The sequence below is a fragment of the Megascapheus bottae genome, chromosome 15 (genome assembly GCF_031878675.1).
Source record: "Megascapheus bottae isolate mThoBot1 chromosome 15, mThoBot2.hap1, whole genome shotgun sequence".
Classification (NCBI taxonomy): domain Eukaryota; kingdom Metazoa; phylum Chordata; class Mammalia; order Rodentia; family Geomyidae; genus Megascapheus; species Megascapheus bottae.
Genome location: NC_143523.1, coordinates 45,424,725 through 45,448,913, shown reverse-complemented (window position 1 = coordinate 45,448,913; position 24,189 = coordinate 45,424,725). Strand labels below are relative to the sequence as shown.

The 24,189-nt window shown below is 38.9% G+C and overlaps 1 protein-coding gene across 2 annotated transcripts in view; it reads left to right on the top strand.

Annotated features, from left to right (window-relative positions):
* P4ha1 (prolyl 4-hydroxylase subunit alpha 1) overlaps window positions 1-24,189 on the top strand; it is a 69,920-nt gene that overhangs the window by 20,865 nt on the left and 24,866 nt on the right. Inside the window, exons 2-7 of one of the 2 annotated variants that reach the window (XM_090346545.1) lie at window positions 3,696-3,802; window positions 4,970-5,066; window positions 9,180-9,331; window positions 14,103-14,240; window positions 18,513-18,752; window positions 21,321-21,517. In XM_090346545.1, coding sequence (XP_090202671.1) covers window positions 3,727-3,802; window positions 4,970-5,066; window positions 9,180-9,331; window positions 14,103-14,240; window positions 18,513-18,752; window positions 21,321-21,517 — 900 coding nt within the window. In that variant the 5' untranslated portion in view covers window positions 3,696-3,726. Of the gene's footprint in view, window positions 1-3,695; window positions 3,803-4,969; window positions 5,067-9,179; window positions 9,332-14,102; window positions 14,241-18,512; window positions 18,753-21,320; window positions 21,518-24,189 lie in introns of those variants that run through there. The other variant, XM_090346544.1, reaches the window with a different exon arrangement.

The window sequence follows — 24,189 nt, the reverse complement described above, 5'->3', positions numbered from 1 at the left end:
GTAGGTTTGTCATATATGGCTTTAATTATTTTAAGGAATGTACCTCTTATTCCTAATTTTTCTGGTGCTTTCAACATGAATGGATGTTGTATTTTGTCAAATGCCTTCTCCGCACCCAGAGAAATTATCATATGATTCTTATCTTTAGCTCTATTGATGTGATGTATTACATTGATTGATTTGCAAATGTTAAACCAGCCTTGCATCTGTGGGATGAAGCCTACTTGATCAGAGTGTATAATTTTTAAAATTTGCTTCTGGATTCTGTTGGCTAGTATTTTATTGAGCAGTTTTGTGTCTGTCCAAGATAGTTCCTTATTTAATTTTTGTTATTGATTGAAAGTTTGAGTTTTATATTTGTGTATAGTTTCTCTTTGTGAATTTCTTTCTTTTTTTTTTTTTTTTGGGTGGGTCGTGGGGCTTGAACATGGGGCCTGGGAACTGTCAGTTTTGAGGCTTGAACTCTGGGCCTGGTGGCTGTCTCTGAGCTCTTCAGCTCAAGGCTACTGCTCTACCACAGTGAGCCAGCCATAGCACCACCTCCGGTTTTCTGGGGGTTAATTGGAGGTTAGAGTCGCACAGACTTTTGTGCCAAGGCTGGCTTTGAACCTCAAATCCCAGATCTTAGCCTTCTGAGTAGGTAGGATTATAGGCCTAAACCACAAGTGCCCAGCTTGGTTTTGTTAATTTTCATGAACTCTATTTTTTTTTTTTTTTGCCAGTCCTGGGCTTGGGCTCAGGGCCTGAGCACTGTCCCTGGATTTTCTCAAGACTAGGGCTCTACCACTTGAGCAACAGCACCACTTCTGGCTTTTTGCTATGTATGTGGTACCAAGGAATCGAACCCAGGTCTTTGTGCATGCTAGGCAAGCACTCTACCACTAGGCCAAACTCCCGGCCCATTATTATTTATTTATTTTTTTTTTTTGCCAGTCCTGGGCTTGAACTCAGTTCCTGAGCACTGTCCTTGGACTTTCTCAAGGCTAGAGCTCTACCACTTGAGTCTCAGCACCACTTCCAGCTTTTTTCTATGTGTGTGGTACCGAGGAATTGAACCCTGGTCTTCGTGCACGCTAGGCAAGCACTCTACCACTAGGCCAAACTCCTGGCCCTCATGAACTCTTTAGAAGAGTTTTCTTAAATGGTTCCTTAGTTTGTTGTTTGTTGTTTCCCCCCTCCTCCCCACTCCTGTGGCTTGAACTGAGCCTGGGCACTGTCCTTGGGCTTTCTCAAGGCTAACAGGCTACCACTTGAGCCATAGCACTTCTAATTTTCCGTGTATGTAGTACCAAGGAAACAAACCCGGGGCTTCTTGCATGCTAAGCAAGTATTCTAGCATTAGTCTATACTGATGCCCTGCCCCCTCGTCCCACTTTTTAAGAGATTGTTTTGTGTCTTTAAGTCTATCAGACTTTTGATAGGTTGATAATTATTTAATCTGGGCTGGAGATGTGGCTGTAGTGGTAGAATACCTTCTTGGCCAACATGTAGCTCTGAATTTAAACTCCATACTACCTCTGGGGGGGAAATGATGAAAAAACAGTTTAGGACCAGGAGTTTGGCCTAGTGGTAGAGTGCTTGCCTAACATGCACAAAGACCGGGTTCACATAGAAAAAAGCCAGAAGTGGTGCTGTAACTTAAGTGGTAGAACTCTAGCCTTGAGAAAGCCCAAGGACAGTGCTCAGGCCCTGAGTTCAAGGTCCAGGGCTGTCAAAAGAAAAAAAGAAAAAACAATTTAATTTTGAAGAATTTATTTCAAAACATGATGGAATGTAAAGATATATTCATTCATCTGAATAATGCTTTGACTTGTTATATAAGAGTGATTGGTCATAAATGCAATTCTCAAATTAATGTATTAAAAAATGTCACCTGAAGCTGCCTTTTGAATTATTTTTGTAAGATAATGGTTCTTAATTCATTGGGAGGTTTAAGGACAAAGGTGACAGATTCTTTTGTGACAATATATTTTAGCAATGAAGAAATAAGCTTATCTGGAAAATCTAAACTCTTCTATTAGAAGTAAAAGTTTAGGCAGCATTTGTAATTAGCATTTTGTTAGTATAGTGAGAGTATATTTTCTGGAAATAGTATACATTCATGAAGAAAATTATGACAGAGATCTATTTAAACAGTGAAAAAATTCTAGACTCTTTAGACAGCATAGGGTTTTGAAAAAGGCTTGGCAGGAGTTCGAGTAAGTGTCTGCATCTGCTGTTTTCTAGAAGCCTTCCCAAAATCCACTGTAAGGTAGCCAAAAAAGCAGTGTATTTCACTACTGTGCCATTCTGGAAATATCTGGAAACCACAACCTTGAGGGAGAAAATATAGGAGTTCTTCCAGAGTGTTATCACATGGTGATGTATTTTTTTAATTGAGATTCAAGTTAGGGGGAAAATGAGATTATTTTCCAGTTGTCATGTAACAGAGCTTTCAGTTTGGCCTGCATTGAGCCTGTTGGTTTAAGTGAAATCATATAGGAAGAATCAGGTGCTGCACAAATAGGAACAAGGTGGCAAGTCCAATTAACCAATACAAGTCTGTTACTAGGGAAACTGTCCTGAAATAGTAACTTACTTTCTTGTGAGGGAATTAGACCTACTTGTGGTAGAGGAGCACAATAATCTTAGCTGCTCAGGAGGCTGAGATCTGAGGATTGTTGTTAAGAACCAGCCTGGCAGGAAAATCCTTGAGATTCTTTATCTTCAGTTAGCCACCAGAAAACCAAAAGTGGTGCTGTGGCTCAAATGGTGGAGCTATATATATATATATATATATATATATATATATATATATATGTATATATATATACACATTTGTTGTTGTTGTTGTTTAAATAACCAATACGAAAAGTGACTGACAGAATGGCTGAAGTGGTAGAGTACTTTCTTAGCAAGCATGGGACTCTTGAGATCAAGCTCTAGTATCACCCCTCTCAAAAAAACAAATAGCCTCATTGAGATATAATTCATATATAGCTTATCTGTTTAATATTCCTGATTCAATACTGTCTTGAAGATTAACAATCACTCACCTCAGTTATAGAACATTTTCAGATTTCATTTCAAAATCCTCAACCTTTAATTAAATTTATTCAAACCATATAGAGGAAAGGTGGCACACGGTAGGAATTTTAAGGATTAACCAGAAAGCTCTAAAATATTTTTGTTTGCTTTAAGACATCCTAACATCATTAAAACTATCAGTAATATTTAAATTATTATAATAAAACATGTGTTTATGAGAAATTCATAGTTTAGCTCTAGATCACAGGGAAAGCTTACTTTTTTCAGACTGTATAAAAAGCCACTACTGTATAGTTACTCACTGTAATATAACCATGTGCTTGAATTTAGGGTGTGAGTATTGTGCCTAAGCTTTTTTGCCCAAGACTAGCACTTTACTAATTGAGCCACAGCTTCTCATAGCTTTTTGGTACTTTCTTTGAAATAGGATTCTGCGTTTCCTGCACAGGCTGGCTTCAAACTGTGATTCTCAGATCTCAGCCTTTTGAACAGCTAGGAGTATGAAAACTAGGAAATTAACTATAGAATTATTAACAGTTTGTACAGATTAACATCAATTCCATGGGCAGCCTTGGAGCCTAACTTTATTTTTGTTCCTGGGAATAGTAGGAAGCCCTTTCTTTCTTTTTTCTTTTTTTTTTTTTTAACAGCAGTATTTTTTCTTGTAGGTGTGTGGACTTGTAAACTTTGTCTTCTAAGATGATTTGGTATATTGTACTTGTTGGGACACTACTTTCCAGGTCTTTGGCTCATCCAGGATTTTTTACTTCAATTGGTAAGTCTTAGCTATTTTTTTAAAAAAATTTATACTGTTATTTTAAAATGTCAAGTTTTTAGTAGTTTTAGATCAGTGAAAACATATAACTATTTCCAAAGTCTAAAATATTCAGTCATTTATGCTCATCTAAAAGGGTCACACATATATATATACATATACATATATACACATATATATATACACACACACACACATATATATACACACACACACACACTTTATTTCTCTTTTAGTTACTTTATTTAAAATTTATTCTGTTTAGAAACTTAAGAAAACTTAGAAAAGCATATCAAAGAAAGTTATTAGTTAAGGACCGGGTGTGTGGCCTAGTGGTAGAGTGTTTGCCTAGCATGCACAAAGTCCTTCGTTAGATTCCTCACAGTGCCACTTTAGCTTTTTCTATGTGTATAGTGTTGAGGAATCGAACTCAGGGCTTCCTTCATACATGCCAAATAAGCACTCTATGAGTAGGCCACATTCTCAGCCCTCCCTAAGACTCCTATCTCCTGTTAACCAGCACAAAGCTGGGAGTAGATGTGTGGCTTATGTGGTAGAGCACCAGCTTTGGCCAGAAAAAAAAACCAAGTGACCTTTGAAGGTCCTGAGTTGAAGCCTCTGGTACAGAAGAAAACAGGAGAGAAAAAAATGAGTGTTGCAGTAATAAGGAAGAAACATTCATTTTGTAAAATAGTGTTGTGTTGTAACTTAAATTTGTTAGATGAAAACAATTTGCTAACATAATCCAAGCTTGCAAAATTAAGTAGCTCGAAAATAAGAACTGGTACACATGATCTGAGAAGTTTTGGCTTTCAGTAGTTAAATCCTCCCATAGGATGAAACATTCTTAGGTGTTCTCATTCTATAATATTTGTGTTAATGACTGATTTTTTTTTTCCCTTTGATTATTGTGATTGAACTCAAGGTCTGGGCACTGCCCCTGAGCTCTTCAACTCAAGGCTAGGGCTCTATCACTTGAAACACAGCACTACTTCTGGTTACTTGGAGATAAGAATCTCAGACTTTTTGTGCCTGGGTGAGGTTTGAACTGTGATCCTCAGATCTCAGCCTCCTGAGTAGCTAGGATTACAGGCGTGAGCGAGCCACCAGCGCCTGGCCTAATGATGAATATTTTGATATAACTTTCTTCCTTTCTTTCCCATATAGGTCAGATGACTGATTTGATTCATACTGAGAAAGATCTGGTGACTTCTCTAAAAGATTATATTAAGGCAGAAGAGAACAAGTTAGAGCAAATAAAAAAGTAAGTAATATATGTTTTACTCATTGTTACTCTGATCCAGTTGGGGAGATTATATACTATATATATTAAAATATAGATATCTATATAGAGATACATATTATGGATATGTCGTATACACGTCATATCTATAATATATTAATATATATTAGCTAAAACATTGAAGAGAAATGAAAGTAATCTCTTAGTCTTACAAGGTCAATTAAATGTCCAAAACAAGAACAGAAAACATGATTCTGGACTGGCTTTGTGGAAGAATGCTTGACTAGCATGCATGAAGTCCTGGGTTTGATTCCTCACTGTGTCATAAACAGAAAGAACCAGAAGTAGCACTGTGATTCAAGTGGTAGAGTGCTAGCCTTGAGGAAAAGAAGCTCAGGGATAGTGCCTAGGCCCTAAATTCAAGCCCCATAACTGGCAAAAAAAGAATGGGGAGGGGGAGAGGGCGGGAGAGAGAATGACAGAGAGAATGAGCCTAAACCTAGGCCAGGAATCATGTGTCTTAGTGACAAAAGCATCTTAGGGAATGAGAGATTGATTTTTGGCCCATAGTGTTAGATTCAGTCCACCATGGGTGGAAGAATTCAGAAGAGCAGACCTGCTTACATTATAACAGTCAGAATACCAGAGTGCCTCGCCCTTTCTTTTTCCCCTTTTATTCCATCTAGTACCTTAGCCTGTAGGATGGTGTTGGCCACATCCAGGGGTAGGTCTTCTCTCTTAATCATCTCTGGAAATTGTCTCACAGACATACCCAGAGGTGTGCTCTACTATCTCTTAGAGAGTGTTAGTTTAATCAAGTTGAAAGTGAAGATTAGCCATTCAAGAACATGGAATAAAATAAGGATATGAATAGACATGAGGAGTTGGCTGACATTTTTTGAAGTGGTACTGCAGCCTGACTTCCCATTTTCTAGAGGTTAATTGGAGATGAGCATCTCAGGTCCTATTGTGCATGGGCTGGCTTTGAATCTTGATCCTCAGATCTCAGCCTCCTGAGTAGCTAGGACTACAGGCATGAGCCACTGTGCCCGGCTTGAAGTGGTACTAAAGTTTACTGTCCTCCTATAACCTCCCCAATCTACCTGCCTGCGAGCATTTTTCCAGTTCCACTTACGTTCACTCCTTGTTCCACTGTAGAGTTAATGAGTTAATGGTAATAAGTATAATTAGTATTTTTTAATAAACATTGTTTTTCTGGTTTTAATTTTATTGACTTAGGTTCATAGTCATTTCTTTTTTCTTTTTTTTTTGCCAGTCCGGGGCTTGAGCTCAGGGCCTGAGCACTGTCCTTGGACTTTTTCTCAAGGCTAGAGCTCTACCACTTGAGCTTCAGCACCACTTCCAGCTTTTTTCAATGTATATAGTACCGAGGAATCGAACCTGGGTCTTTGTGCATGCTAGGCAAGCACTCTACCACTAGGCCAAACTCCTGGCCCCGTTCATAGTCATTTCTGACCTCAGAATTTTTGTCCTTTAATAAGTACCTCAGAATTGAAACTTTTGTTTTAAAATATAGTTTCTAGATTCTGAATACATTTTTGTATAAACTTAAGCTAGCTGAATTTTGTGACACATGCCTATACCTCTACTCAGGAGCTTGGGCAAGAGAATAATTTCTGGCTAGCCTAGTTTTTTTTAACAACAATAACATAGCAAGGTTTGATCTAAGTGTGGTGACTCTCTTCTGTAATCCTAACTACTTTGCTGGGTAAGATCTGGAGAATCATGGTTTGAGACAATCTTAGGCCAAAAGTTTCTGACACCTCAATTCAGTCAATAAAAAGTTAGGCTTAGTGGTAAGGTGCCTATCATCTGAGCTGCATAGGAAGTGTAGATAGAATAGTAGTTTAGACAAAGAGGGAAATTTTATTTTAAAAAGAACAGAAAACACTAAAGACGTGGTTCAAGTGGTAGAGTGTACACCTCGCAAGCACAAAGCCATGACTTTATAAACACCAGTAATGCCAAAATTGGTAATTTTTTTGTTTTTGATGTAAATTGATTCAAATGAACACTTAACTGAATTTTAGTTGATTTTTACTTTGGAATAGTAAGTTATTTGGTCTTTATAATCTATGGGGAAATGGATTTTTAAAATATTTTTTTTTTGGGGGGAGTGGGTCTTGGGGTTTGAGCTCTGAGTCTGGATACTGTCCCTGAGCTCTTCAGCTCAAGGCTACCGCCCTACCCTCTGAGCCTCAGCCCTACTTCCTATTTTCTAGTGGTTAATTGGAGATAAGAGTTTCACATGCTGGCTTTGAACCTTTATCCTCAAATCTCAGCCTTCTGAGTAGCTAGGATTATAGGTTGAGGCACTGTGCCCAGCTGATTTTTGAATTCATTCATTCATTCATTTTTTTTTCTTTTTTTTTTTTTTTGCCAGTCCTGCGGCTTGAACTCAGGGCCTGAACACTGTCCTTGGGCGTTCTCAAGGCTAGTGCTCTACCACTAGAGCCACAGCACCATTCCAGCTTTTTTCTATGTACTGGTACTGAGGAATAGAACCCAGGTTTCGTGCATTCGAGGCAAGCACTCTACCACTAGGCCAAACTCCCGGTCTGATTTTTAAATTCTTTAGAGGAATCCAGTGTCAAGTTCTATAGTTCTGTTGAGATAAAGGAGGTTCTATTTACTGTAGCCATTGAGTGAAACAACATAAAATATAAGTTTTATATTGCCAAGTTATATATATATATTTTTTTTTTTGCCAGTTCTGGGCTTGAGCTCAGGTCCTGAGCACTGTCCTTGGACTTTCTCAAGGCTAGAGCTCTACCATTTGAGCCTCAGCACCACTTCCGGCTTTTTTCTATGTATGTGGTGCCGAGGAATCGAACCCGGGTCTTCATGCATGCTAGGCAAGCACTTTAACCACTAGGCCAAACTCCCGGCCCCGCCAAGTTATATTTTATCCATAAGATTTTTTCTCCCTCTCCGCCCCCCCCCCGTTTTATATTGGGATTTGAGTGTTTAGGATTTTTGTTTACCAGGCAGCATTCTACCACTTGAATAATATCTCCAGCCTTTTTTGTTCTGATATTTTTGAGATAAGTCTCACTTTTTGTCCGAGTAGATCTAGACTGCAATCCTATTTATTCTTTCCACCACAGCTGAGATGACAGGTGTTCACCATTATATCCAGCTATTGATTTAAATGAAGTGTAACTTTTTATTCAGGTTGATCTGGAACTCTGATCCTTCAAACCTCAATCTTCTGAGTAGTTAGGTTTGTAGGTTTGAACCACTGGCACCTTGCCAGGGTCTTCATAATTTTCCTTTCAAAAGAAGTGCTGATGGGCTGAGAGTTTGGCCTAGTGGTAGAGTGCTTGCCTAGCATGCATGAAGACCTGGGTTTGATTCCTTGATATCACATACACAGAAAAAGCTGGAAGTGATGCTATGGCTCAAGTAGTACAGTGCGTAGTAGAGTGCTAGTGTTGAGGAAAGTCAAAGAATAGTGCTCAGGCCCTGAGTTCAAGCCTAGGACTGGAAAAAAGAAGAAAAGTTATGCCGTGCATTAGTGCTTCATCCCTATAGTCCTAGCTACTCAGGAGGCTGAGATCTGAGGATCGAGGTTCAAAGCCAGCTTGGGCACTGAAGTCCATGAGATTCTTACCTTCAGTTAGCCACCAGAAAACCAGAAGTGGTGCTGTGGCTCAAGGGGTAGAGTGCTAGATTTGAGCTGAAGAACTCAGGGACAGTGCCAAGGCCCTGAGTTTAAGCCCTTTGACAAAAATAAAAAAAAAAAAAAAAAGTAACAAGCCAGGTGCAGTGACTCACACCTGTAGTCCTAGCTACTCAGGAGGCTGAGATCTGAGGATTGAGGTTCAAAGCCAGCCCGGGCACTAAAGTCTATGAGACTCTTCAATTAACACCAGAAAACTGGAAGTGGTGCTGTGGCTCAAAGGGTAGAGCGCTGGCTTTGAGCTGAAGAGCTCAGGGACAACGCCCAGGCCCAGAACTGACCAGAAACATAAAAAACCAAGAAGTTGTAGGTATAATATAGCTATAATTCACAATCCTTATTTCTTGTTTTTTCCAAGTGCTTTTAGTCTATTGTGTTTTCCCTTATTAAGTGTGTATTTATTATGTTTACTGTATTTTTATCTTCTGCAGATGGGCAGAGAAATTAGATCGTCTAACTAGCACAGCAACAAAAGATCCAGAAGGATTTGTTGGGCATCCTGTAAATGCATTCAAGTTAATGAAACGACTGAACACTGAGTGGAGTGAACTGGAGAATCTGGTCCTCAAGGATATGTCAGATGGTAAATCTATTTATGAGCCAAAAAAAGAAAAAAAGGCAATATTCCACCTCTAGCAAAAATGTCAGCTTTTTTGATAAACTCCATTTCTAGTACATCAAGTGTTCAGTTTAGTAATTGAATTATTGTTGGGGTGCATTTGGTTTGACTAGAATTAACTTGTTCAAGATTTTGAATTTTTTGATTAAAAATAATTTCTGCTAACTGGTAAGTAATCCTGACGATTTTTTTTTTCAAGTGTAGTGACTAGATACTCTACATGTATTTTCTTAGGGTGAAATAACTTTTATTTTAGGATTACTTTCAGTATGTAAAACTGTGAATTTTTAGTTTTTATAATGTTAGTAGCATTATAAAAACGTAAACATTCTACCTACTGTTTTTGTTGTTTTGTGCTAAAGTAATGGGGCTTGAACTCGGTGCTATCTCTTAGTTTTTTTGCTCAAGGCTAGTGCTGTACCATTTGGGCCACTTATTTACTACTTCTGGCTTTTTGGAATCTCACAGACTTTCTTGTCTTGGTTGGCTGTGGTCATTAGATTCCAGCTTGCTGAGTAGTATAACAGTCAGGAGCCACTGGTACTGGTACCTGGTACTATATAGTAATAATTTTGAGTTTAAGATTGCTTTCTCTGCCGGGTGCTGCAGCTCACACCTGTAATCCTAGCTACTCAGAGCCTGAGATCTGAGGATCACGGTTCAAAGCCAGCCTGGGTACTAAAGTTGAGACTCTTATCTCCAGTTAACCACTAGAAAATAGAAAGTGGGGCTGTGGCTCAGGGGTAAGGTGGAAGCCTTGAGCTGAAGAGCTCAAGGACATTGCCGAGGCCCAGAGTCCAAGCCCCATGACCCTCCCCCACCCCCAAAAAATTACTTAATATAGACCATAAATTGAAAATCTAAGACTATGGACTTCAATAATGAATAAGTCTAAGTGAAATAACAAAATTGTAGTTGGAATAAATATTGAATTGTATAGATATTTTACCAACAGCCACAGAGAATAGTCTGGAATTTAAAGTAGTAAGGGGATTCGTACAGAGTAGAGGTTTAAATATTTGTTAAATAATGAAGGTACCTTCATTCTGCCTCCTTATTCCCCAGCCCCAAAGAAAGGAGAGAACTGAGCTAGCTATAGATTAAATACTCCCATGAGTGTTTACTGATGTTTATAAGCTGTGAAGGAAATTATAGTAATTTTCCCACATCTATCATTTTGCATTTTGTAGTTTTGATTAACTATAGTCTAAAAATACTAAATGGAAAATTCCAGTCTAGTATGATAATTTTTAAACTCTGTGCTTTTTTTCCCCTCTCCTTTCCTCTTGTAGTGATGGCAAGACTTAAACTCAGGGTATCCTGAACTCTTGCATAGCTGTTTTTTGCTCCCAGCTGGCACTCTGCCTCTTGAGCCACATCTCCAATCTAGTTCTTAGTCTACGTATACTGTCTGCCCTGTCTTACCTGCGATGGGAATTATTCCTTGGTCTAGAATATCCAGATACTACCTGTTCCTTGTCAGTTAGTAGCCTCCTTATTATCAAATCATTGTTGCATTGTGATAGTACATTATTATTCAACTTGAACACAAATGCCCAAAAAGTATTTTAGTAAAAAGGTAAAAGTTTATGTAAAAAAAAAAAAAGTATTAACAAATGAAATCATATGCTGAAGTGCTAAGGTCTAGGGTAAGGATGAATATCTAGACATGAAATAATAATGACAAATTCATTTGTTTTATTGTTGTGCCTCAAGTTACAAAAGATAATCATAGTGCTACGTTAAAAAAGAGAACACATTAAATTTGTGTATGTATAGGAAACACATACATACATATGTTACATTCATTACTGTCAATTTGGAATGTGTCCCTGTGAGTAAGGGGGCACTACTGTATTATATCTAGGAAAGGACATTGTAAAAAGAAAAGTAATGGCAAGTACTTATGAATGCTTCATTGCTATGAGAGGGAAATAAGTGCCTGTGATTATTTTCTGTACTATGTAAAATTCTGGCAACATTTGTGTGGAAATACTCATTTGTCTGTTGTCTTTTCCACTGTACACATTTCCTGCTATCCATGCAGTCATCTTTTCAGTAATCCATTTATTTAAATGTAATCTATTTAGTTGTTTTATGAAGTGAACTTTGAGACTTTAATCTGTGGTAGTCATCCCATAATGCAGTAATACATTTTTTTCCTCTTGTTATTATAAAGCACTTAAGGAATGTCTTAGATTTTGTTTTGAGACATTAATCTTTTGTAAAATTCCATGTGGAAATTAAGATCTTAAAACTTATTTTGTACATTTCCATTATAACATAAAAATGCTTAATCTTTTTTGTTTTTTTTGGTCATGGGACTTGAACTCTAGGCTTGGGTGTTGTCCCTGAGTGCAACCCCTTGAGCCACAGTGCCACTTATTTTTTTTTTAATTTTTATTTTTTTGCCAGTCTTGGGGCTCGGACTCAGGGCCTAGCCACTGTCCTTGGACACTTTGCTCAAGGCTAGCACTCTGCCACTCGACACAGCACCACTTCAGGCTTTTTCTGTGTATGTGGTTCTGGGGAATCTAACCCAGGGCTTCGTGCATGTTAGACAAGCACTCTACCACTACGCCACGCTCCCGGTCCAAAAGCTTATTAATCTTTTGCTGATCAAAATGCTTACTGATTATGAGTAAGTGAAATGAGAGGGAAGTCTCATACCTTTTTAACAATGATGACATGTGCATTACTAAAGTGACCCTTTTTTTTTTTTGTCTACCATGGGTCTTAAACTCTGGGCTTGAGCTCTTCAGCTCAAGGCTACCATCCTACCCTTTGAGCCACAGTGCCTTTTGGTTTTTCTAGTGGTTAACTGAAGATAAGGGCTTCACAGACTTTCTGTCCAAGCTGGCTTTGAATCAAAGATGGCGGCCTCCGAGTAGCTAGGGTTATACATGTGAGCCACTGGTGACTGGCTAAACCTTATTTTTGTTGCTTGTTTAGAATTATTTAGCATCTGTACTTCGTGCTTCTTAGGTGCTAACAGGTAATTGTTTTGATTTTTTCCCATATTGTTTGATTTTCTCCATATATATGTATATATATAAACTTTTTTTGGCCACCTGGGGCTGGGGCTTGAACTCAGGGCTTGGGCGCTGCCCTTGGGCTTTCTTTTCTTTTCCTTTTTTTTTTTTTTTTTTTTTTTTTTGACAGTCCTGAATTAAACTCAGGGCCTGAGCACTGTCCTTGGACTTTCTCAAGGCTAGAGCTCTACCACTTGAGCCACAGAACCACTTCCAGCTTTTTTCTATGTATATGGTACTGAGGAATCGAACCTGGGTGTTTGTGCATGCTAGGCAAGCACTCTACCAGTAGGCTAAACTCTTGGCCCAGTCCTTGGGCTTTGTCAAGGCTAGAGCTCTACCAGTTGAACCACAGCATCACTTCTTACTTTTTCTATGCACGTGGTACCAAGGAATCGAACTAAGTTTTTCGTGCATGCTAGGAAAGCACTCTGCCACTAGGCTACACTCCCAGCCTCAAGCCTGCTTTTTGCTGGCTTCTTGGAGAAGGGAGTCTTGCGGAGTTTTCTGATCAGGCTGCCATTAAACTGCAGTCCTCTGGACCCCAGCCTCCTGAGTAGGATTACAGGTGTGCTACTAGCACATGGTCAGTTCTTGTTTGTTTTGTTTCTGAAATGTTGGTGGGGATTGAACTCATGCTATTGTGCCAGGTAGACAAGAGCTATATCACTTGAGCCGTACCCTAGTCCTCTTATTTTTTAGATTTGACAGATCTTGATTGACAAAAACTGTTTGATAGTTAAACATATCTAAAGGTATATTAATAAATCAGCTTAGCCACTGATCCTAAATATATATTTAGACACCTTTCTTTCCCCTCAAATTCTAAAAAAATATATATATAAAATATATAAATTAATATAATTATATAGTATTATAAACATAATATGGAAAAGGTAACAACTTTTTTTTTTTTTTTTGCCAGTCCTGGGCTTCAGCTCAGGGCCTGAGCACTGTCCTTGGACTTTCTCAAGGCTAGAGCTCTACCACTTGAGCCTCAGCACCACTTCTGGCTTTTTTTCTATGTATGTGGTACTGAGGAATCGAACCCGGGTCTTCATGCATGCTAGGCGAGCACTTTAACCACTAGGCCAAACTCCCGGCCCCAAAAGGTAACAACTTTTAAGAGCACAGTTATTTTTTTTTTTTTTTTTGCCTGTCCTGGCCTTGAGCTCAGGGCCTGAGCACTGTCCTTGGACTTTCTCAAGGCTAGAGCTCTACCACTTGAGCCTCAGCACCACTTCGTTTTTTTCTATACGTGGTACTGAGGAATCGAACCCAGGTCTTCATGCATGCTAGGCAAGCACTTTAACCACTAGGCCAAACTCCCGGCCCCAGTTAAGAGCACAGTTATATCTGTAAATACAATTGGTTGGAAGATGAATGTAATTTTTAAATGTGTAAATATGTTCATTTCTCAAGAGGTACTTTTCTTTCTTGCTATATTGTGTAAAAACTATTAGTTCATCCTTTCCTACGTAGCATTTTGAGTAACTTAATATTAGAATTGGTTTTGGAAAACTCAACAGGGGTATATCAAACCTCATTCACTATATGTCCTTGTTTTGATGCATTTTAATAATATGGTAGAAAATAATACACATTGGAAGATTCTAATAAAGACTGCAAATCTTTATAAAGATGCTTACAAGGTTCTACAGCCTCTGTCTAACACTTGCCTTTTTTTGTTTGTTTGTTTCAAGGATTTATCTCTAACCTAACCATTCAGAGACAGTACTTCCCTAATGATGAAGACCAGGTTGGGGCTGCCAAAGCATTACTCCGTCTCCAAGATACCTACAATCTGGATACAGATACTATCTCGAAGGGTGATCTTCCAGGTGAGGTCATTCTTGCAGTATATCAGGTGTCTGGTGCCTACCCATTTTATTCAGTACAGTAGGAATTGTTAGTATAAAAAAAGTATCGTGGGGGCCGGGAGTTTGGCCTAGTGGTTAAAGGGCTTGCCTAGCATGCATGAAGACCCGGGTTCGATTCCTTGGTACCACATACATAGGAAAAAGCCAGAAGTGGTGCTGAGGCTCAAGTGGTAGATCTCTAGCCTTGAGAAAGTCCAAGGACAGTGCTCAGGCCCTGAGCTCAAGCCCAGGACTGGCAAAAAAAAAAAAAAAAAAAAAGTATCGTGGTACACGGTAGTGCATGCCTGTAATCCTAGCTATTCAGGAGGCTGAGATCTGAGGATCGAGGTTCAAAGCCAGCTGGGGCACAAAGATCAGGAGACTCTTATCTCCAGTTAATCACTAGAAAATGAGAAGTGGGGCTGTGGCTTCTGGGGTAGGACGGTAGTCTTGAGTTGATGAGCTCAGGGACAGTGCCCAGGCCCCATGACCTACCAAAAAAAAAAAAAGTAAGATTTTTTTGAAATATGATGTAAAAATCAGTGTTAATAAAATCTTTAAAATACAAAAAACAATTCTGCAAAGTAAAAAAAAAGATTTTAAAGTATGGGGCCGGGAGCATAGCCTAAGTGATAGAATGTTCACTCAGCATGCATGAAAACCTGGATTTTTTAATTCCTTTATTCTTCATACACAGAAAAAGCCACAAGTGGTGTTGGTCTAGCCTTGAGCAGAGTGTCCAAGGACAGTGCTTAGGTTCCAAGTTCAAGCCCAGGACTGGCAAAAAAAAAAAAAAAAAAAAGGTTTTAAAGAATGATTTGTTTCATAGCCTTTTTTCCTTTTTGGTTGAGTTGATCATGGAGCCTGAACTCAGGGCCTAGGTGCTTTCCTGAGCTCTTTTGTTCAACCCTACTTCTTTGAGCCACAGTTCTACTTCCAGTTTTCTGGTGGTTAACTGCAGATAAGAGTTTCACAGGCTTTACTGTCCAGGCTGGCTTTGGACTTTCATCCCAAGATCTCAGCCTCCTGAGTATCTAGTATTGCAGGGATACCAACTAGTTCCCAGCTGTTTCATAGCCTTTGAGTACAAAAATATCCTCCTTTTCTCTAGATTAACAGTGGTACAGCGGTGGATATGCTCCTAAATTGTAACTGAAATTTCATGCCGGTTAGGACTAATTTAAAGTAGGTAGTTTCTTTGTGCTTTTTCTTATTCACTAAAAAAATCATTTCCCCCGAATTTTAAAGGACATCTAATAATACCTAGTTGCATTATGTATAAAACTAAAGGAATTGACAAAGTTTGTATATTAAGTAATTAAAAGCCAAGATATTCTGTAAAGACAGTTGTTACAGTATTTTATAATAAGAACTTGACTTATTCCTTTATGTTGTTTTTTTTGCGAATCTTAGAGTCTCTCTTTTTTTTTTTTTTTTGCCAGTCCTGAGTTTGAATTTGGGGCCTGAGCACCGTCCTTGGGTTTTCTCAAGGCTAGAGCTCTACCACTTGAGCCACAGTACCACTTCTGGCTTTTTTTTTTTTTGTTTTCTCCTCCTCCTTTTTTTTTTTGGTGGGTCATGGGGCTTGAACTCTGGGCCTGGGTGCTGTCCCTAAGCTCTTCAGCTCAAGGCTACTGCCCTACCCCTGGAGCCACAGTGCCACTTCTGGTTTTCTGGTGGTTAATTGGAGATAAGAGTAACACGTTCTTCTTTAGTGCCGGACCTGGCTTTGAATGTCAATCCTCAGATCTCAGCCTCCTGAGTAGCTAGGACTATAGGCGTGAGCCACCACACCTGGCTGTTTTTTTTTTTTGTTTTTTTTTTTTTTTTTTTTTTTGCCAGTCCTGGAGATTGAATTCAGGACCTGAGTACTGTCCTTAGCCTTTCTTAAGGCTAGAGCTCTACCACTTGAGTCACAGCACCAAGTCCGCTTTTTTCTATGTATGTGTTACCAAGAAGTCAAACCCAGGTCTTCATGCATGCTAGGCAAGCACTCTACCACTAGGCCAAACTCCTGGCCCCTTCCTTCTTCCATCTCCTCCCTCCTCCTTCCTTCTTCCCTTCTTCATCTTCCACTTCCTTCTCCCCCCTCCCACTTGGAAACTTGGTTGGTTATTCAGTGCAATATATTCATTTCTATAGTTGGCAGATTTATTTCTTGGGTGGTATTTAAAATAAAAATTATTCTAACTTCCATATCTCCTACAAATTGATTAGTCCTTGAGGTTGTTAGGTTCAAGTTGTTTTAAAAATTAGCTCCATAGGTGGCGCTATGAACTTTGAATTGCATGAATGAGGCATTAAGTTTCATTACATTTTTTGTGATGCTGATGGCTTATGAACAGCTTCAGGGAGTGAAAGCCTAATACTTGCTTATAATGCACTCCCTGAATTTCATTAGTTTGTGCAGCCTTTGCAGATCATTGCCTAGAACTAATTTATTAGAGGAGTGTACAAATACTGATTTTCTTTTTTCTTTTGGTCATTTCATCATATCTAATTTTTTGTTAGCTGGAGGTTTTTTTTTTTTTTTTGCCAATCCTGGGGCTTGAACTCAGGGCCGGAGCACTGTCCTTGGGCTTTCTCAAGGCCAGTACTTGAGCCACAGCACCACTTCTGGCTTTTTTTCTATGTATGTGGTACCAAGGAATTAAACCGGGTCTTGGTGCATGCTAGGCAAGCACTGTGTACCAGTAGGCCAAACTCCCAGACCCTGTTAGCTGGAGTTTTGTAGTTAGTTCTTTCAGGAACCAGTTACCCTGAACTATAGATTTTGAACTATGTTTATACAGGATAGACAGGATGAATCCTTGATTCTTTATCAGGTTCAGAGTAATAAATTGATGCTGTAATAACTTTCTGTAATGATGACCAGTGACATTTATCTAAAATATCATGAGGGCTGGGAGTTTGGACTAGAGGTAGAGTGCTTGCCTACCATGCATGAAGACCTAGGTTCAATTTCATTGTATCACATACATAGAAAAGGTGGAAGTGGTGCTGTAGCTCAAATGGTAGGAACTCTAGCCTTGAAAAAGCCTAAGGACAGTGCTCAGACCCTGAGTTCAAGCCCCAGGACTGGAAAAATAAAGTATCATGAAATCATGGATTTTTATATCTACTATTTTGTATTCAGCCATATATATATATATATATTTTAAAATTAATTTATTTTTTGATGGCAGTCCTGGGGGCTTAAACTCAGGGCTTGGTTGCTGTTCCTGAGTTTTTTGTTTTTTTCTTTTTTGCTCAAGGCTAGTGCTCTACCTCTTGAGCCACCTTTCCACTTCTGGCTTTCTGGTACTTTGAGATAAGAGTTTCATGGACTTTTAAGCTTGGTGGCTCATGTCTGTAATCTAGCTACTCAGGAGGCTGAGATCTGAGGATCAAGGTTCAAAGTCAGCCTATGCACAAAAGGACCTGAGGCTGTTATCTTCAATTAACCTCTAGAAAAAAGGGAAGTGGGGCTTGGCTCAAGGGTAGGGCAGTAGCCTTGAGCTGAAGAGCTCAGACAGCACCCAGGCCAAGATTCAAGCCCCATGCGTGACCCACCAAAAAAAAAAAAAAGTTTTATGGGTTTTTCTGCTCATGCTGGCTTCAAATTGTGAATTGGGATCCTTAGATCTACCTTCTGAGTAATTAGGATTACAGGCATGGGCCACTGGCCCTCAGCCCTCGTTATTAAAGTTAATATTCAGATTATCCCAACTTTAGATTGTGGGAACTTCATGTCAGCTCATTATTTTTGTCTTTTTGTGATGATTGTATTACTCATTGAAAACAAAGAAACTTCTTTGCTATGGAGACCCTGAGGTTAAGCCCCAGTGCCACAGGGCAAAAAAGGTGCAAAAACAAATTAAAATGGGGAAAAATAATTGATTTTTTATTGATAAGTGATAAGAAATTATATCCAGCTAGATGCCAGATGCCAGTGGCTCACGCCTGTAATTCTAGCTGTTCAGGAGGCTGAGATCTGAGGCTCATGTTTCAAAGCTAGCCTGGGCACCAAAATCCATGACACTCTTACCTTCAGTTAACCAGAAGTAGTGCTGTGGCACAAGTGGTAGAGCAATTGCCTTGAGCTTAGGGACACTGTGCTGGCTCAGAGTTCAAGCCCCACGACCATCCCCTGCCCCAAAAGAAAGAGAAAAAAAGTTGTATACAAAATATGTAAAAATTCAAAGCAGTAATTAAGACAGAGTACAAAGTACTATGAAGATTCTCAAAATTCTTCTCTGTATTTTCTTTTCACAGGAGTAAAACACAAATCTTTTCTAACAGCTGAGGACTGTTTTGAGTTGGGCAAAGTGGCCTATACAGAAGCAGATTATTACCATACAGAACTGTGGATGGAACAAGCACTAAGGCAACTGGATGAAGGCGACGTTTCTACCATAGATAAAGTCTCTGTTCTAGATTATTTGAGCTATGCAGTGTACCAACAGGGAGACCTGGATAAGGCACTTTTGCTCACAAAGAAGCTTCTTGAATTAGGTATGTTATTTGGGATTAATTTAGGTTATAATTATATTGAGGATATGTATTATTTGTATGTCTGTCCATCTATATACCTTTATAGATTTGTTAGAAGTCAAGAACCTTATCTGTTAGACATCCTTTCTCCTGTTTATTCTTTTTTTTTTTTTTTTTTGCCAGTCCTGGGCTTGAGCTCAAGGCCTGAGCACTGTCCTTAGACTTTTTCAAGGCTAGAGCTCTACCACTTGAGCCTCAGTACTACTTCTGGCTTTTTACTACATATATGATACCGAGGAATTGAACCTGAGCCTTCATGCTTGCTAGACAAGCACTCTACCACTAGGCCAAACTCCTGGCCCCTCCTCTATTTATTCTTAAAGTACCGATTTTCCTCCCCTAATAGGACTGTAATGGTGACTGCATTTTTATACTCTATTCTCCATGAAATTAAAAATTACATATAATCTAACTAGTCAAAAATGTTTATTTACCCTATTGTCCTATTAAATGTTAATCAGTTTCCTTTAAAGGATAATAGTGGTTTATTGCATTTAATACTCAAATGTTTAAAAAAATATGCCTTTTTTTGGGTCAGTTGTGGGGCTTGAACTCTGGGCCTGGTCACTGTCCCTGAGCTCTTCAGCTTAAGGCCACCACCCTACCCCTGGGCTTGAGCATTGTCCGTGAGTTTTTTAGGCTACTGCCCTACTCCTTGAGCCACAGCTCCACTTTGGTTTTCTGGCCCCAAGTGTTAATAATTTTTTTTTTTTTAAGTGTTGCTCATGGTAAGGAGTTTGGCCTGGTGGTAGAGTGCTTGCCTAAAATGCACGAAAACCTGGGTTCAATTCCTCAGTACCACATACACAGAAAAAAGTCAGAAGTGGTGGAGCTTAAGCCTTGACAAAGCCAAGGATAGTGCTCAGGCCCTGAGTCTAAGCCCAAGGAATGGCCCCCGAAAAAAAGTGTTGATCATCTGAAACATAAGGTTTTTATTTTTTATTTTTTCTGGTCCTGGGGCTTAAACCCTGGGCTGGGGTACTGCCCCTGAACTACTTTTGCTCAAGGCAGAGTAGTTTATTGGAGATAAGAGTGTTGTGGGGGGGAAAAAAAAGTGTTGTGGAGAGTTGCAAGTGTGGCCTAGTGGTAGAGTAATTGCCTAACATGCAGGAAGCCCTGTGTTTGATTCCTTTGTACCACATACACAGAAAACTCTTAAATGGTGCTGTGGCTCAAGTCGTAGAATGCTATCCTTGAGAAAGGTCAAGGACAGTGCCCAGGTCCTGCCTTGGCTGACTTTGAACTGTAATTCTCAGATCTCAGCCTTCTGAGTAGCTAGGATTACAGGCGTGAGCCACCACACCCAGATGAAGGATAAGACATTCTTACACTCTAGGGCTAGATTTTGTAAATACTTCTGTTAATGTTACTGTGAAGTGTCTGCTTAACTGGTCTGCAGTTTTTATTTTAATTTCTATGTGGTGATTTGGATAGTTTTCTTGTCCGGATGGGTGGTGTACTTCTGTTTTCCTTTACTAAAGGGTAGCTAAAAATTATCACTAGTAATTCTGAGGTAGTTAGTGGATTTTGGTTTATTTGAAAATTACAGCTTTAGTTTCTTTTTTCCTTCTTACTTAGAAATTTGGGGCTGAAATCAATTCAGCCTCAGATATAAGCCGTGTTCTATATTTGTAATATATCTGTGATAAATGTTTTTGAACTGTGTTATGTGTTACATAGTGATTACTTATGATTGCCTTTCAGACTTATAAAAATCTTTTTCACTGCTTGAAATAAATAGGATGAGTAAGATTTTAAGATGTATTTGACATCAAATTGAGCCTAGGCTAATTAGTAAGTTCTCAAAGAGAAGCAATAATTGTTGCCTTGAAATAAAAGGCTGTTTTTGTCTCCAGAACTGATTGTATATAGGATGACTATGTTCTGGTTTAATTGAGACAGTACTCTAATATATATATAATATATATAAATATAATTTATACCATAATTATATTATAATTATGGTATAATGTTTATTAATGCTTTCCTTTACTCTCAAGTCTCTTGATTTAGAAAAATAAAAGTATAGGGCCAGAAGTTTGGCCTAGTGATAGAGTGCTTGCCTAGCATGTACAAAGACCCAGGTTCGATTCCTCGTTACCACATACATAGAAAAAAGCCGGAAGTGGTGCTGAGGCTCAAGTGGTAGAGAAAGTCCAAGGACAGTGGTCAGACCCTGAGCTCCAGCCCAGGACTGGCCGGAAAAAAAAAAAAATATAGCCAGGCACTGGTGGCTCATGCCTATAATCCTAGCTTCTCAGGAGCCTAAGATTTGAGGATTGTGATTCAAAGCCAGCCCGGAACAAAAGTTCATGGGACTTTTATCTCCAATTAACAACCAGAAAACCAGAAGTGGCACCATGGTTCAGTTTAGAGCACTAACCTTAAGCTGAAGAGAGCTAGGGGACAGAGCCCACGACTAACCAAAAAAGAAAAATAAAATAAAAGAATGGTCTCACTTATTACTGTATTCTTACCCTTGACTCTAAACTTACTTACATTGAATATGCTTTATTTCTCTTGTCCTAGATCCTGAACATCAGAGAGCTAATGGTAACTTAAAGTATTTTGAATATATAATGGCTAAAGAAAAAGACACCAATAAATCTACTTCAGATGATCAGTTTGATCAGAAAACCACACCAAAGAAAAAAGGGATTGCTGTGGATTACTTACCAGAAAGACAGAAGTACGAAATGCTGTGCCGTGGGGAGGGTATCAAAATGGTAAAGTGGAAAAGCCAATTGTATGTGTGAGTGTGTGTGTGTATGTGTTAGGTGTTTGTACATAGTTCTAGAGAGACTGCAAGTTCTTGTATATGTAAGCCTATATGAAAGAATTATATCACATTTATTTTAACATGCTCCATTTGTTTTTCAAGCTCTTCAGACATAAGTAGATAACTAGGTCCAAACAAGAAAAATTCTGTTTTGTTAAAATTCAGTTTTTTTAAATATATTTTTTATTGTAATTAATAAAAGGGTTACATGATATTTGCCAGATAGAAAGTGCATTAATTCAGTTACATTGATACCCTTTCACATGTCTTGGTACCCATTACCCTCCCCCCACCCCCATCTTGGTTTTCCCCCTTCCCTATCAAATTTCAAATAACCAAATACAAATAAATTCAATGTATCAGATAACAATTGATATCTGATACATTGTTAAAATTCAGCTTTTTAATAACAATGTGCATTATGGTATACATTATTCTCCCCAAAGCAGTTTAACTATGGATAGTATCATTTAGTACTAATGTTCAATTGAGTAAGGAATTCAGGTTGGTGGGTCAAGCTTATTCTCTCTACAGTCCTGGCAAAGAGTAGTTCTCACACTTAATGGCTGGGCCTAGTGATATGTGCCTATTATCCTAGTGACACAGGAAAGTATAAGAGAAGGATTGAAGCCCAGGCTGGCCAAGACATTAAATAAGATTTTACTTAAAAACTAACCAGTGCAAGAATGAGATCTGAAAATCTGTTTGAAGCCAACCAAGGCAGGAAAACCTGCGACTCTAAGGCAGAAGTGGATGTATGACTTGAATGGAAGAGCTCTAGTCTTTACCAATAAAGCTCCTGCCCCTGAGTTCAAGCCCTAGGTCTGGCACATGTGTGCACACACATACAACAACAACAACAACAACAAACTAATCAGTGCAAAGCCAGGTGCTGGTGGATAAGGCTTAAAATCCTAGCTACTCAAGAAGTTGGAATCTTGAGGATCAGTATTTAAAGCCATCCTGGAAGAAAAGTCTACTGGACTGGAGTTGTCTAAAGTGATACAGCACTGGCTTTGATTAAGAAAGTAGGTAGAGAGGATGAGGCCCCGAGTTTAAGCCATAGTACTGGTAACTGCGAAAAGCCAGTTACCAGTACTGGCTTTTTTTTTTAAGCCAATGCAAAAAGGGGCTAGAGGTACCTAAAGTGGGGTGGCACTGGCACCAGGCACCTGAATTCAATCCCAAAGTGAATTTTTAGACTGAGTACTAAATATAAGTATTTGTGTAATGTTTTTCTTGTCTAGTAGCTGAAGTCTGAACACATATTTATACACACAGTGAGGTGCTGAGGCTAGGCTTTATGCTTTGCTATTGATGAGTGTTGTCATCCTAACCCATAACAGCAAAATGTGTGCTTTCAATAGTTAGGCTTGTGGATTTCTAGCAAGATGTGCTTGTTTTTACTTTGGGACCCAATGAGTACATGTAAGAATAACATTTTGTTAGGCTTCTTTTTCTGATTTCCAAATATTTTTGTATATATGTTAGTCAACTTTTTACTACTGTGACAAAACACCTGGGATAAACAAAAGAAGCAAAGATACTTTGGCTCCTAGGTTCACAGATTTCAGTGAGTGGTTTGTTCATATTACTGGTTTGTGCTTGTAGCAAGGCCTATCATCACAAGGGGAAGATTGGAATAAAGCAGACGGGTCCACCTCATGCTGGCCAGGAAACAGGGAGACAGAGAATGAATGGGGTTCTCTATACCTCCCTGAAAGTACACCCGCAGTGGACTCTGTCTAGGCTTAACTCCTGAAGGTTCTGCTATCTCTTAAGTACATTCTAGCTTCAAACTATAATAGTATTTATCTCTTAACAATAAGGAGTCAAAACACAAAGCCATGTGATACCTGAAAAAATTCACAATAGTTCCATAGTAATATCAAATGACTATTCAAATTTCTAACTAAGCAGATTTTTTTTGGTTTCTTTTTATGCCAGCCTTGGGGCTTGAACTCAGGTCCTAGGTTCTGCCCTTGAGTTTTTTTTGGTTTTTGTTTTTTGTTTTTGGCCAGTCCTGGGGCTTGAACTCAGGGCCTGGGCACTGTCCTTGGACACTTTTGCTCAAGACTAGTGCTCTGCCACTACAGCACCACTTCCGGCCTTTTCTGAGTATGCGGTACTGGGGAAATCGAACCTAGGGCTTTAGGCATGCTAGGCGAGCACTCTACCACTAGGCTACTGGTCCTTAGATCTCAGCCTCCTGAGTAGCTAAGGTTACAGGCATGAACCACCAGTGCTCAGCAAGCAGATTTTTTTATTTTATTTTTTTACTTAATAGCTTTTAAATAAATCAGCAAGTAGAACTATAGGTACAAAACGGGAGGCTAGTAATTTACCAGTTTGTTAATGAGACACATAAATGTCAACTCTGCCCACAATAGGGCAACATTTTTTTTTTTTACAGATGTTTAAATTTATTTTGCTAATATAGAAGACTTAATTGACCTAAGCTTTGTATTTGACCCTAAAGTACATGAGTAATAAACATAATTACTTAATAATAAAAACTAATCATATTTCTTCATATTTGATATACGTAGAAGCTTCAGATGTTGGGCATGCTAATGCATGTCTATAATCCAACAGTAAGGAAGCCAAACAAGGAGGATC